This window comes from Strongylocentrotus purpuratus, unplaced genomic scaffold, assembly GCF_000002235.5.
Source record: "Strongylocentrotus purpuratus isolate Spur 01 unplaced genomic scaffold, Spur_5.0 spur5_scaffold_8, whole genome shotgun sequence".
In the NCBI taxonomy this organism is placed as follows: domain Eukaryota; kingdom Metazoa; phylum Echinodermata; class Echinoidea; order Camarodonta; family Strongylocentrotidae; genus Strongylocentrotus; species Strongylocentrotus purpuratus.
The window spans coordinates 29,072,059-29,087,632 of record NW_022145614.1 but is presented as its reverse complement, the minus strand read 5'-3'; the positions used below and the strand labels follow the sequence as shown (position 1 = coordinate 29,087,632).

The 15,574-nt window shown below is 39.3% G+C and overlaps 1 protein-coding gene across 1 annotated transcript; it reads left to right on the top strand.

Moving 5' to 3' along the window:
* The first annotated feature begins 76 nt into the window (after positions 1 to 76).
* On the top strand, positions 77 to 15,372 carry LOC756244. Its single transcript, XM_030976147.1, has 13 exons — positions 77 to 231; positions 2,192 to 2,310; positions 3,030 to 3,129; positions 3,901 to 4,034; positions 4,619 to 4,782; positions 5,339 to 5,556; positions 8,276 to 8,551; positions 9,152 to 9,376; positions 10,199 to 10,283; positions 10,607 to 11,226; positions 11,691 to 11,748; positions 12,219 to 14,557; positions 15,042 to 15,372. Exons 1-13 carry the CDS (start codon positions 88 to 90, stop codon positions 15,174 to 15,176), a joined length of 4,617 nt encoding a protein of 1,538 aa, XP_030832007.1. The 5' UTR covers positions 77 to 87; the 3' UTR covers positions 15,177 to 15,372.
* The last annotated feature ends 202 nt before the right edge of the window (positions 15,373 to 15,574 follow it).

Sequence of the window (15,574 nt, the reverse complement as noted above, 5' to 3'; positions counted from 1 at the left end):
CAGAACAGAACTGCCAGGCTAGCGAGCCAACATCAACAGAAGAAGCTCATCAGCAGCGAGGCCTAGGATCTATACATGTAGATCACCATGCCTAGAAAGGAGTCCAAGTTTGTCAACGACCACTTCAGCAAGCCCTGGATTCAACCTATGCTTGCGACCTTTGACCCGATCAAGTTTGACTTCATGGTGAAACCAGAGCATGTTGTGGCGCAGATCATCAACATCAAGGAGGTGCAAATCTTGTTCAAATTCAAATTCAAACTTTATTGATTTCAATCCAAACAGATAGGATCTTTCTCAATTTTTGTTATACATTGGACACCAAATTTCAAAGTTATAGTGTAACATAGATAATTGAGTGTAAGAGTAAAGATAACAATAACCAGGAATGACACAAATTAACATGTCCATGTACTGCATGTCTCGTCTTAAATATATTACAGGGATGAAAATGAATTATGAAATACAACATGATAGTATAGTAAGATAATATACATATATATATATATATATATATATATATATATATGTTTTATGATAGATGTACAAGTCATTATGATGATAGGGAGAGGTGATGAAGAAAGGAAAGAAAGGGAGGGAGGGGGGGGGGGGGCTTGGGCTGGATGAAAAATCAAACTTTATCATAGAGGATGAAGAAAAAATTATAAAACACATGCTCAGTAAATATTCCATTGACACAAAATATTACCTTTTGAAGTGGTAAGGGAGCCAATTACTCTCTAAGCCATCATTTTAATTTGTTTTAAAGGGAGTTGGGACAAATTTACATCATTATTTTTTACATGTATATATTTGTATTCTTAAGAACCTATTCTGTACACCTTTTAAATAAAAGGGCCAAAGTCAGAAAAGAGGGGTTTGCCTGCCACTACCACACAAACTATACATTTAGTAGTGCAAAAAGTTCAAAGGATTTGGAGTGCTGGTTGCAATTGATAAGTACTTCAGATTAGGCATTCTGTCTCATTCAGTAGTAGCAGAACACGCCGTTAATAGGGACTTTTAGATTTGCGTGGACTGAAACGTGTGACGTCCATTCAAGACAGTGCATTAAAAGGACGTCGATCGTAGCATAGACCCATTGTCTTTGTGTGAATCTAAAAGTCCCTAATACTGGACACAACATTCAACGGGATGATGCCAGTATTATTGAGTTTGAAACAAGTCTGGTCAAGAATGGTACAAGGATCCATCTGCATAGGAAGGATTAATCCTTGACTGAATAGGGTTTCTAGCTATTCATTGTTACCATTCTTCGCTCCAGTGATCTTGAGACAGTCGTCACGAGCGATTAAGATTTTAATTTCCTCCTTGAAAGTCCCATAGCCCCTTTCATTTCATTTTAGAAATAACCTCACTTTCTCTCGATCTTAAAGACAATTTGATAGAACTTTTTTTCTTGTATAAGGGAGCCGTTTACAGATACAATATGCGCATGGGCAGATAAAGGTCATTTGTACCAAAATGGTAAAACCCACAGAGATGAATACTGGGTATGTGCTCATGAAAGTTATGTAACATTTTTCATTTATGCACCAACGGTACATTCTATGATACGCAGGTGGAAGTATTCTTTTCAAGAGGTCAAACAAAAGGTATTCATGAAGCACATCTAGGACTCTGGCAGTAAAAGATCTGTGGATATTTGGGGTCATTTGTACCATATGCTATCTGTAAACTCCCTTATTGTTGTACTTTCGTCCGCAGACTTCTTAGGCACAAAATTTATATTTCATACACTAGAAAACTCAATGAAATTGATATCAACATGAAGATATTTTCATTAGGTTTCTTTAGAATATTATACACAAAATACAGTTTTTTCGTCAAAAGGGCTTCTTTTTTGGACGCCCCCTCCAACTTAGGGGTGTCCGCTACAAATTATTATGTGCTTTTGTGTGGTAGTGGTAGGCAACTAAAAAATTAAGCATAACATTTGACTTTGGCCCTCCGCTTTATAGGTTAGGCAACCCCCAAGTGAGGAGAAATATCTACCAAAGCTATTTAAAGATGATTGATATTTTAAAAATGTTAATTGTCTTATTTGTAAATCATGCCCCTCCCTTTCAACCTTAACTATAGATAGTATTGATTAATAATCTTAATTGTCAACCATACAATATATTGATAGTATTTTTCTACTTGTTTGTTTCTGTATGTCATGATTTAGGGATGTCGAGAGAGCTTGGGAGAGATAGACCACGATGATTATGCATCTGCAGACCTTCATGACAGCCATGTCAGGGCTAGTGCTGTATTTACTAAGGAGGCCATTGAGGAGTTTGAAAAGTAAGCTTTTACTATTAAAGAATGGCTTCTTATACAAAGCACATCACCATTGCGCTGTGATGCTCCTGGCGCTCTAACATTATCACCCCATTCAAAGCTGGCGGCCAAATACGTTGTACTCTGACACATCGGGTACCCATTTACACTAGGGTAAAGAGTTGCAAAAGTGGATTAATATCTTGCCCGATGACGTTAGTGTAGGGCTGGGATTCAAACCCTCAACACTTCGATTGAGAGTCAAATGAATTAACCACTAAACCATGACACCTCCACAAACATTTCAAACATTTATGATTTTCACTTGGTGAATAGTTAAGATATTGGTATGAATATAAGCTTGATGCTATTTTGACCATTTAATTAGTAGTACACGTGTAAGTGTTGTATGGTAGCTTTCAGAATATTATACAACAGTAATTTTGTGTTTAACCAGAAATTAGCATATATTGCCCAATCACAAAACATTTTCACTACATGTATTTTGTTGAAGAATACTTTTTTTCTGTTGTAAGAAGTACAATGCTAACAGAATTTTGACTGAAACCCCATGTTTTAATACATTGTATATACTAGAAAAGTGCTCGGTTAGGGATCACAATAATTATAATTGACCATATCGATTGAGCATGTTCTGACAGAAGCTGTGCCTGTGAGTATTTTGCATTTTGGTGTATTCAGCAATGTAATGAATCAGATTATTTTCACATTGTGCGTTGCAGGTACGAAGAGTCCCTAAGTGGATGTGAATTTGAGCATCTCCCAAATTCCATCTTGCTTTTGAAGAAGTTCCGAATCATCCCGAAGATTACAGATCAGCTGGTAAGAAGAATTGCCTGTTTTTGTCCCTATACAGTGTGAGCACAAATCAGGAAACCCTTATTCAACTCCCCTATTTGCAGCCAATATCAAATCCAGTAGAACTTTGAAGGGATTATGAACATATCTTGTATGTCCTATCTGTGAAATTTAAACGTTAGCAGTGTCCTCAAATTATGCAAGGAAACCCGTTTAATTGCTAGACTTCCCTGTCAGACATTATTGAGTGACCTACTGACATCTTTTTTTCTTTGGTAATATTATACATAAAAAGAGCTGTAAAAGGGACATGAGCATTTTGTCTACTACATCAATAACCCACTTCTTGTAATGGCCAAAATTAAACTGAATCTTTGCGCAGCATAAAACAAAGAATCATTCGGTACAAGGGTCTGATAGTCAGACTATTACTAAAATGATTGCAATCACTAAAGTCGTTTCAACAAGTAATGCTCGTTATTGTCCCACTAAAAGACATATTCAAGGCCTTTCGTTTTGAGGGAAGTTCCAATTAGTATTTTTTTTCAAAACCTTTAGAATTTAACCTTCCCTTTTTTTGGCCTGCAAATGGGACATAGCACCTTTAATATTGGTGTAAAGATGTTCACATCTTAGCCAATGATGTTCTGTATAATGTGACACATCTGAAAAACCATTAATTGTATCACATGCTATTATTTCAATTCAATAGCAAAATTCTGATTTTCGTCAAAAAGAAAGCTGTGCAGCTCAGTCTTATGGTGACATTGAATTTACTTGGTTCTCTTTCTACAGTGTGATTGTAACCTGGTTATATGCATTGAATCTTTCATTCTGTGGACCAGCGAGGGCCCTACATGTACCATCTCTTGCCTACCGAGGGCTAGATCGAGCTGTGCAGTCATTCTCAATATCCAAAGGCTATGGAAGTAAGTCACTCCTTTGGCTATTCTGATAAAAATAATCATGTATGGGGCTACCCTTCTCCTTTGCATTAACTATGTTGATTTTGCATGCTTGCTTTTAAATGTGTTCGTTCGGGACTGCACTACTTGTAGCTACTTGCTCCCTCTATATAGTTAACAATGCGTAAGTGGTACCCATTGGTCCCCCGCGATCCCCTTTTTCTGATGTTAATTGAGAGCTGATTGATGAGATAACCACCTGTCAGTGACCTTGCAGGGAGGTCTATGTTTTGTAAATAGCAAGATACCACCCAACCCTTCCAAAAAAAGAAAAGAGAGTTTAATTTGAAGTAGTGAAAAAACCTTCCAAAAAGTTTGTGATTTTTTTCTTCAAATCCCCCAAAATGCATGGCTATCGGTAACAACTTGAGATAGTGTCATGGTTTCACAACATTTCTACCCTTTTAACATTTGGTTGATATTTTCTTGAAAGAACTAGAAACTATATCTAACATGTTTCTTTCCAACTTCCCTTTTGCTACCCAAATTGTACATTATTAAACTTTAATGGAATATAAAATCTATCATTGGTATTATTTCCCCATCAGTAATGCCCATCAAGAAAGCTTACAGGAGGAATCAGGAACCGAGGCTTTGACGAACTCTGACCTTCCCTTTTCATGCGATGACCTGAGCCAGCTATTGGCAGAGGTCAAAAAGGATTCATCATTGTTACAGTCCTCACATAGCGGCAGAGGCAGTCAATTAACAGGTAGGGACCAGGTCATCTGAAATTTGCTTTGGTACATCTGAGATGTAGGGTGGCATGTGGGTGTTAAATTAGGTTAAGGGTTATAGGTCGAGGTGAAGTCTTGGGTCAAGGGTTGAAGTTGAGAACTTGGTTAGTGTAGGAAATCAATGACAGAGCAATTGTCGCCAGAGCAAGTGTCATCCAACAAGGTACTTGTTTAAAAATTGATGAAAATGTGCTTCATACTTGTAGATTTCTCAGAGAAAGAAGAAAACATTTTGTGGCAATGATTTCAGCATATTTCCTTTTTTACTGGTCTTGGGGTTTGATTTCCAGAGGAGACATTTTGCCATCCTTTGCAAATATTCATATTGGATTGGGGAACTTAGAGCTATGATCCAATATTCTCTCATTTTAATTTTTCAAATTTGTGTACATTTATTTCCAAGAGAGTTGCCAAAGTTTATTGGATTTATCTGATTTTTTGTCATTATATTTACAATTTATTTGCTGAAGTAAAGTACCCAGAATAATATATGTAAGTCATGCATTCACTCTCAATCTCATGTTGTTTCAGTTGCCAGCCAATCTTGGGGTACACCTTCAGTTGGTCCTGGACCAGACCCTCCAGATCCTGGTCCCTCAGGGCCATCATCCGACTGCAACTCTCTTGCCAGCCAATCTCAGCGTAGTCCTTCAGTTGGCCCTGTGACCAGTGGTCCAGACCCAGACCCTCCAGATCCTGGTCCTTCAGAGAGATCATCTTTCTCTAACCATCCTCCAGAAAAAGCCATTGTAAGTAGATAATCTAAGTTTTAATGGATCCATCCATTCAGAATGTTATCAACCCAGTTATTGTAAACATCCACTCAAGACAAATGTAAAATATATAATTTTATTTTTAAGTCTCACTTATAAATAAGCATATCTGCTCTCAACATGTTCAACGAATGCTAACATATATCTTGAGAACAATACAAAAAGCTACACATGAAATAAGTCATTATGATATAACTAAAACATATAATTACAAAAATACAACAAGAGGAACATTCTGTTATAGCGACATACAAACCATGCACACACCTTCAACAGTGTTTTTCCCTTTGTACATTTCAATAGGCTTCTCGTGATAAGCCTGACAGTCCTCCGTTGTTACAACTGTGTTAGCAGCGTACTATCCTTTTGTTGAATTGTACTTGCAACAATGTCCCAGTCATTACAACAGTCTTTTTGTTGAACTCTTGTGAATAATGTTTTAATTGAGATTTACATTCTTCGCGATAAATTAAACGGTGAGGAAACGGTTGCTGAAGGTCAGATAAGTAGTTTTAATGTTGTCAATGCCGAGGGGTTGGGCTGGTGATATCCAGAGCATATCTGGCCTGCATGACTCCAACATTTAAATATTTGACTCCTGCCAGGGAACAGAACCAGCAGGGCTGTTGTAGAAGGCCTTGATATAATTCTTTGGGCCTGAGCTGCCTGAGTAGCCGAGCAACCTCTAGCCGGCTGCCTAAGACCAGCTAGGGTCTGCTCTCCTCGCCAGGAACCGGGTACTATGTTATGCTCGGCGTCCTCACTGTCCAAGGCTAAATTCTCGATGGAAGGGCAGCGGGTTCTCATCAAGTCGTGCCTGTACCATGGTCCTGATGGTTGCAGGGGTTTGTCTGAGAGTGGTCAGGAGGCACTGAAATCGGTTGGCAAGAATGCCAAAAGCATTCTCCACCACTCTCTTTGCTCGGGACAGCCTGTAGTTGTAAATTCTCTCTTGTTTAGCCATATCCGTCCTTGCATACAGCTTCATTAGCCATGTCCTCAGGGCAAAGGCCTCGTCTGCAACAAAGAAGTAGGGGGTGTCTTCATCATCATCAGCGCTATATAAATCTTAATTATTATTATTATTATTATTATTATCATCGTTGGGCATGGGCTCTGGTGGAGGCACTCCAAGGGTTTCAGATTCAAGGCGTTGTTTTAGTTCACAAGAGTTGAAGAGCTGTGCATCAGAGGTAGAGCCTTCGTATCCGACATCTACCCACAAAAATTTGAATTTGGCGTTGACCAGGGTCATGAGTACAATAGAGTAAAAACCCTTGTAGTTGTAAAACATTGACCCTCTATCCTCGGGGCACTTGATTGCAACATGCTTGCCGTCCAAAGCACCAATGGTACGGGGAGAATTCCAGCGGTCTTTGAAGCTTCTGTGCGACTGATTTCCATTCCTGTTGGCTGATAGGGCACCTCACCAGCTCGTCACCATATTCCTCAATGATGGCAGTGCATACCTCACATGCTATGAGTGAAATGGTACTGTGGGCTACTCTGAAGCTATACATGAGTGACTTGTAGCTGCCACCCGTGGCCAAGTGTCTTAGAGTGATGGCCAGCTTCAGCGTGGGTGAGAGGGCTTCCCTGAAGAAGGTGACCTGCTTCTCCAGTCTTTCATATAGTCTCTGCTCTAACCCTTTAAACATTGTAGGGGTTACCCTGAAAAGTTTGTGAATGCCTCTTGGTCCTTATCTTCCAGCTCCCTCGTCAGTTGGTCGAATTGTCCCTGGTTCTTCCTCCGGCAGATCCAGGAATGCACCCAACAACTTTGAGGGACACTTTGTTGATGCAGCTAAAGCAGCAGTTTTCCTTGCTTATAATCATCATTTGCCTCTTCTTCTTCCAGCTTGACCCAAAGCTTAAGCTTTTGCAAGGCAGAGCTCTGCTGCAGGGCCATTGCTGTCATCAGATTTATTTTTCTTGTAGATGTAGAATCTTCAGAAGCTAAGGTGTTTATGCCCAGTCCCACAAAATGACCTAGCATTTATACACCCCTGCAGCCCGAGCAAGCTGGTACGCTGTAACGCAAACTGGCACGCATCAGTATGAACAGCAGACGAGCTAAAACGAGCGAACACGCAACGAGACCAACTGGTGCAAGCGGCTAGCAAGCAGCAAAAGAGCAAAGAACAAGCTACATACACAACGTGGCGAGCAAACTGTGTATTAAATCGTACTGCTATGAGCAACAGCAAGCTATAGCATTGTCATAGGCAATTTGCTCAGGCAATGGTTTCTTTGGGCTTTATTTCATCCAAAAAATTTCATCAAAAAGGTTTAGGCTTGGAGCTAGGGTTGTAATTGGGTTTGAGGTTAGGTTTATTTTAGAGTTACGGTTAGAAAGGCTGTTGGGTCCAAGGTTGAAGTTGGAATTTGACAAGAATAAGACAAAAATTAACTGCTAGAAATTGTTGACAGAGCATGTGTTACATATCGTGCATGGCATCTACTACAACGACTCCGTGATGAAATACAGTTAAGTCTGCATGACTCGAAGTTAAATTTTCCTTAGTCATATATTTTTTTTTAACCAAACCATGCTAAACATGTATTATTTACACTTCATATTACATAAGTCAATATTTTCTGCTGTCCCAACAGATTTGACTTATGCAGGATTAATTGTATAAGCATGGTTCATCGACAAAAATGTTCTTTAACAAATTTAAATTTCCATTTTTAGGATAACCCAGATGGAAGAAGGGAACAAGATGAGGGCAGTACCTCTGAAGGAGGAGAGAAAGAAGACAGCTTGAAATGGAGACACGTCCACCAGCTTGCGAGCTGGGTCTTTGAGATCAATCTTCCCTCCTCCGTTGCCCCCGGTGATACGAGAGAAGACAGGATGGAAGAGGTGGTGAGGTGGGTCACAGGATGCGTGGAGAAACTTCCAGATAGACATAGTGAAGATGAGGAGAGTAGCTGTGAGAAGGATGGAATGCAAGGTCAAAGGTCACAGGTAAATGAAGAAATCGGGGTCGAAAGGTCATGTATCAATTAACCGATAACAATTTGTCTGTTCAGTGCCAGAAGGGCGTTAACTCCGTGTTATAGCAGTTGAGTTGATTCCCTTTTGGCTCCAAACAGACGAATACACAAACACTATAAATATATTTTGAAATAAAGGTACATCCTACTATTTCTTTATGTGTATGTATGTTTGAGTACACATCTGGCTAATTCCATGATTTTGGTAATGATAATTGCGCATATGCTTGTAAATAATGTATAAATGAAGAGTGTTTGCGAACATATGCATCATTGTTTTCTGGAGATGACATCCCTCTTGATGAATTTCATGTAGCCTTATGCGTTTAATGTGCCTTGCTAAGACAATGCAAACAAAGGATGCAGAAGAAAAGAGTGGTGCCGACTGGTGCGTAGTCTATACGTGATATACTATGCAAAGAAAGTTGTTATATTGCTTCTCAGCCAATAGGATGCTCTCTACCAAATAGCCTATTTTATATAATGTGATATGCACTGCAACAACAAAAAAATGGAAAGTTATTGTTATTCCTAACAGCCACATGTCACAAATCTTTTCCCTATCCCTCAGGACTTGGGCGCCAAACAGGCCTCCCCGGCTCCAAGATCCCCCTTCAGCAGGCGGAAGTCCAGGAGGGGTAAGAGGCAGTCGCCCCTCGTCAAGAAGCCTGAGGTGCTGAGAGGACCGAGCCTGGCAAGCCATGGGCAGGAACGAGAGGAGAAACTGATGCATGAGAAGATCACTAAACTACTTCCTACCACCATGCTAGTGACTTTATCACCAGATGATATAGAGGTAAATCATTAACTTTTTCATTTTTGATATACACTTTGCTTTTAGAGTTGTTGTCATAATAATTGTGATCCTTTAGCTCAAAACAGTTGTAAATATACATAAATCTGCCTAGGGCAGTACTGGTTTCTTGTATAGCACTCATATCCAATATTGAATCAAATTGAATTGAATTGAATTGAATTTATTCACCACTTTCATTTTCAAAACAACATACAATGTTAAAGAACAGAAAAAAATACATCTAACAAATATGGATAAGACAATGAAATTGAAAATATATTAGGAGAAATTATGAAGTGGTTGGTTCGTCAAAAAGTTGCAGAAACTTATAGGTAGATGATCATACACAAAATGCAAAAACTAACACTACAAAAAGAGAGACAAAGAAATAATACAATGATAATTACACACATAACAAAGGGCTGTTGTCAGATTCACTATACAGAATATTCACAGCAATCAAGGACTTTGACCAAGTTCAGGTTACAGGGCAGCGTTTCATGAAACCGTCATAAGTACAAGTTCATCGACATCCCATTGAAACGCGTGTTAAACTTAATACAGGCATTTCAATGGGATGTCGGTGAACTTGTACTTATGACGGTTTCGTGAGACGCTGCCCAGGTTCTCATTTACTGCACCTGGGTAGAGAGTGGCAAGTGTAGATTAATATTTTGCCAACAGGTATTGGTGCCGTGACAAGGCTCAAACCCATGACCTTTGCATCTCAAGTCAAGTGATCAAACCACTATTTTATGAAAATTAAAGAGAAAAACAAGCTTTTGGGAAATGAAATTTGTCTTGATTTTCTTTCCTGTATAGCCACTTCCTGAAGAATACGATCTTGATGATGATGATGACTACGATGACATTCCTCATTCCAGTGACTTGAACAATAATCTACATTGTAAGTTTTGATGTATCTTGCTTCTAACTTAAATGCAGGATGTAGAGGAGGGTACTAAATTTGTTGTGGTATTGCTTTAAAAAGAAAAGAAGTCATATGATGAACTACATTCCAAATAATCATGTTTGTAGACGCATCCAAATCCAGTTTCAAATGTTTAACATTAATTTGGCCCATCAATTTGATTTGAATGATAACTTCAGGATTACAAATTGTCCTCTCTTCAAAATGTGTAAATACCTTTATTGTATTTATATTATGTTTTTCACCACTACTATAATTCAGTCTTCAATAATATTATTCTTTTGTTGTTACATTTTCAGTGAGAGAATGGGATGGCGAATACCTTGAGGAAGTGCAACCATCATCATCATCAGTCACCAAAGATAAACAGCCGACCCCCAGCTCTGTAAATCGCAGGAAACGCGTTGATGACCCCCTACATTCAGGTCCTGCAAAGACATCATCCAGAGGGCTGTTCGCTGAGCAATTACATCCTCCAGGAACTGAACAGTCCTTGCAGAATGTTCTTGAGGAAATTGATGAACTGTTTGACAATCATTCCGAGAAGTTACTCAGAGATGCTATAGATGCGGTGGACACTCCGTTTAAGACATACCACTCACATCAAGCTCAATCTGCCAGAGGAAGTGCTTCGGAACTTGGTACAGATGGTGACGGTAGCCATGATGCAGCTCCAGAAGCAAATCACCTTAAGGGGCAGTCGCAATATACAGAAGGTGACAGCATCATGATAGATGACCAATCTAGTCAGTTGAGTCAAGATGATGATGAAACTCAAATACCTCCCTCGTTTCGCCCATCTCGCCAGTCTCCCCCAGCAACCGCCCCCAGCCTATCGGTGAAGAAGAGGTTATTGATGCCATCAACATCATCAGCAACCCTATCTGACTCCAGTCAGAGTGACTTCATGATAAATGTGGTAAGAGAAGGAGAGAAAACTGAAAGTGAGGAGGAGAAGGGGAGGGAGTATGACAAATAAATATGGGGAAATTGTAAATATTTTGAACTTTTGAAACTGTAGAAAGTAGATATATATCTTCAAACACAAGTTGAAAGGGATGAAACTCAATGGGTTAATCAGGCAAGATCACCAAATTATGTAACAAATGAAGTTTTCCATCTTATCTTCTTATTTAAGCAAGAGAAATGTCAATCATAAAACTCGAAAATTTGTATTTGTTATATGATAGCGATTATGCTGACTGAAGACGATTGATGTTCATATAGTGTGGATTTTGGATCCAACTACTGCTTCATATTTTCAGGAAACAATCTAAGTTAATTTGCTTTGAATATGGAATAAATTGACACTGCAATGTTGGTATCTTGTCTCAGATGTTACCTCTTGGATAAAATATTTCTTTCTTATTTTTCTTTGCTTAGTCTGGGGACAGTGATTTCACCATACTGAAGTGCAGTATTGATGACCGTATGAAGAAAGGTAAGCTACCTTGTTGGCTTACCTATGATTGCAACAATGTACTTAAACCCTCTTCTTTGCTTTGGTAACTTAGTAGAAGTTATGTTAAGTCTTAACTAGAATCAGCTTGCATGGGTATTTTATTATTTTATTTATTTATTTATTTTTATTTATTTATTTTTTTATTTTTATTTTATTTTATTTTTTTATTTATTTATTTATTTATTTATTTATTTATTTATTTATTTTTTTATTTTTTTTTTTTGGGGGGGGGGGGATGTATTCCTCTAATTAAGTAATACATGTACAGTTACAGAAAGGGGCAGCATATTCTAAAACTGGTTTGATGTACATTACATAGACATTAACTAACTCTGATTGTTGGCATTTTTTTCAGGTTTTTCACCTGCATGTATATTATACCGTAGTGATAGTATCCAAATATAGGTTTTACCCCATCGAGAAAATCATTTGCTTTTCATCTTTCACAGAACACACAACCGATGGCACCGGTGATCATGAGGAACATTCTGATATTGGTTCTGGCAGCGATTCTGATATCTTCAGCCCAGTAGATACTTCACATCCAGTAGAAACATCAGGTGGGACAACAGAAGTGGCAGAGAGCAGTGATAATGTTCCTGTATTACCAAACACATCCTTGAGTGATGGCTGTGACATAGTGTTGAAAGCAGAACATGTCATCAAGCGCGAGCCTGACCAAGTAACATGTGGTACACTAACTGGAACAACATATTCCACGACTTCCGATGTTGTAAGCAACAGTAAAGGCAGACGTGTCGCTCCTGGAAATGAGAAAGCTTCACCTCGAGTTACAGAGTTGTCCAGAAAACGAAAGCAAATGATTGTTTGTGATGACGGTGATAGAAGGGGTAGCAGTGAAAAACGGATCAGGTTTGCAGATCCAGACCAAAGTAGTATATGCCTCGATGGAAGTTTGGAAATAGCCAGTGTCTCATTTAAAGACAGCCATAGAGTCTGGACATCTACGCAAAAGGATGGGCAGGAGGCTGGAGTACAGGAAACAATTTTTGTATCAAGTAGCGAGGAAGAAAGCAGCCAAAAGGAATCTGCTGAGAAACAAACGTCAAGTGCTCATTCTTCAGGGTTGTGCTTGTCTGGGTGGATCAGCAAGCGGGATATGGTGCGAACCAAACATACAACAGTACCTGGTGTTGAGGTCATCCAAGAAGGTGAATCTGAGGAGACTGAAGTTACAAATTCACATGATATCAATGCAAGAAGTTGTAGGAAGCAGAACAACTGTGAGGAACTCTCTCCCATTGTTCTGTCATCAGGTGGCCAAAGTGTAGACATCCATTCAGTGGATACACAGGAGACCAGTGTATCTGTCAAGGAGACTGTCCATAGCCTGCTCAGCTCTGAAGGAAGTGCAAAGGATAGCAACAAAACAGCGGAGTTTAGCGTCACCCCTGTTCTGTTCAGCAGCGGTGAGTCAACAAAGGCTGCTACTCCCAATGGCACAAAGCAGCAGGACCAGACAGCCTCTGATAAGACTGTCCTGGTGACAGGTTCTGGAGATGTAAGAGAAGGTGAACATGGTGCATTTTTTGGTGCCACCCAGGATTCTCACAATCTGGATGAAGTGGAACTAATGAGCATTGAAACACCAGAAGACTCCCTTTCATTCAACCCAGAGAAAGTCCTGTTCAGCAGCGGTGAGGAGCAGAACCAGACACCCTCTGATAAGACTCTCCCGGTGACAGTAAGAGAAAGTGAACATGGTACATTTTGTGGTGTCACCCAGGATTCACACAATCTGGATGATGAAGAGGAACCAATGAGCATTGATACACCAGACTCTCTTTCATTTAACCCAGAGAATACTGCTCTTTCAATGTCATCAGCAGGAGTAGCAAAAGATGTTAACTCACCGGAGGACAAGTTTACGAAGATCATTAGTGTTTCATTATCCAGTTCAGGCAGATTCTTTGTTAAGGAGACCCAACCTGAGTCAAGTTCTGTTTCCACTCCAAGGTCATCTAATCGCCATTCCAGTAAGTCACCGACGCCTCCTGGAAAGTTAGTATTTGTTGAAGGTGGGGACTTGGTGCAAATAATTTCTGGAGAGGAACTAGACATTAGCACGTCTAATCCACCTTTTAAATTTAACACAGAGAATTCTCCTAATGAGCAGAAGACCAGTCGTCAAGAGAGGAATACACAGGGTTTGTCTTCTGCAGAGCATCCAAAGATATCCAAGACCCTGATCGAAGAGCCAAAGCCTCGAGTCACCCAGTCAGTCCTGTCATCCAAAATTTACATGGGATCAATGAAAGTGAGACAAATGACTCTAAATAGGAAACAGAAACCATCTGCAACTCAGACGAGGCCTTCGAGTAAGTCAAAGAATGTGTTACCTGAGAAACAAGGTGCTAATGCACAGAACACACTGAATTCGTGCTTGTTATCTGGACAGAATTCAAGAAAGAGCAAGTCAGATGTTGAGAGAAGGACCGCAATAGACACCTCGATGGATGCAGCCATTACCAGTGATGATTCATCAAGTGACATCGGGTTTACTTCCTTGGGAAAATCTCCAACATCTGGTAAAAGATCAAGCTCAAAGAACAGAACTGCTGATCAGGCTGATGATCTTAAAGACAGACCAGATGGCTCTTCTACTGCTTCTCTATCTAGACCAAGTAGGAGTGAACGTGCAACCAAAGACAAAAGGAGCTCCGATCGTAAAAGGAAGAAACGGGATCGGCACAGTATCGGTAATCTAGACATCGAGCAAAACCTGCTATCTCCTGTATTTTCCCTTCCAAGTCCAGACGAAGATGAGGTAATGTTTCCTAGTTAAAAGACCAAAATCACTAATTGGCAACAGCTGTAATTACTTGCTTCATAGCCTCACAGAGATGGCATAATTATAGATTTTGTAGGACTATCGTCATCTCAAACTTTGAAGTTTATAGAAATATCATCATAATTCATTTTGCAATTCAGATTCCTCTATACTATTGATAATTATGATAATGAATTCATAAGCAGGGAAAGTACAAGGACAATAATGTATTTCTTAAGTATTTCTTCATACAATCCTATTTTCCTTTGAATGTATAAAGCTGCGTTATTCAAAATCTACTTAAGAAAATCACATTTCAAGAGGCCCTTTTTTGGTGGTACAGGTCTTTTGATTGTGTACATGTATAGCATGCCTCATTTTTTCACTTGAAATATGTTTACCACCTGCGGGAAAGAGTCTAAGGAGAGTATGAAAAGATTTCTAATGAATGTCTTCTCTTCTCTTGATATCTTTTGCACAGAGCCTGTCATCTTCATTAACCGAGAGCATATTGAATGGCACCCATCTTCCTAGTGATGATTCCGCTTCTAGTACAGGAGAAGAAGCTCTTCTTGACTGGTGTGCCATGTACCTCCTGGAATCATCAAAAAGGTAGATGGGTATACCAGGAGCCTTGCATCATGAAACCATTCCATTCTTATCTTTGCTGATTCCAGCGATGATTCTGCCTACGCTACCAGAGAAAAAGATATTCGAGATTGGTTAACCATGTGTCTCGTGGAATCCTCCGTAACGTAGATGGAAGTACCAGGGGGTGTTTCACAAAGATCCTAAGTTGACCTTATCTCTAAGTTGGACTTCAAAATTATTGAAAGCCGTTAGCATCAATGAAAATATTTTGTAAAAGTTATTTTAAAAGGCATAAAATGTTGATTCAAATTATTCATATTTTCTATTATCAAGGAGATTTCATGTTCTTGATGTGGAATTTATGAAAAGTCTAAAATACTTGAATTTTCGTTTTTGAATATATTTCATTTTAAGGCTACAAAT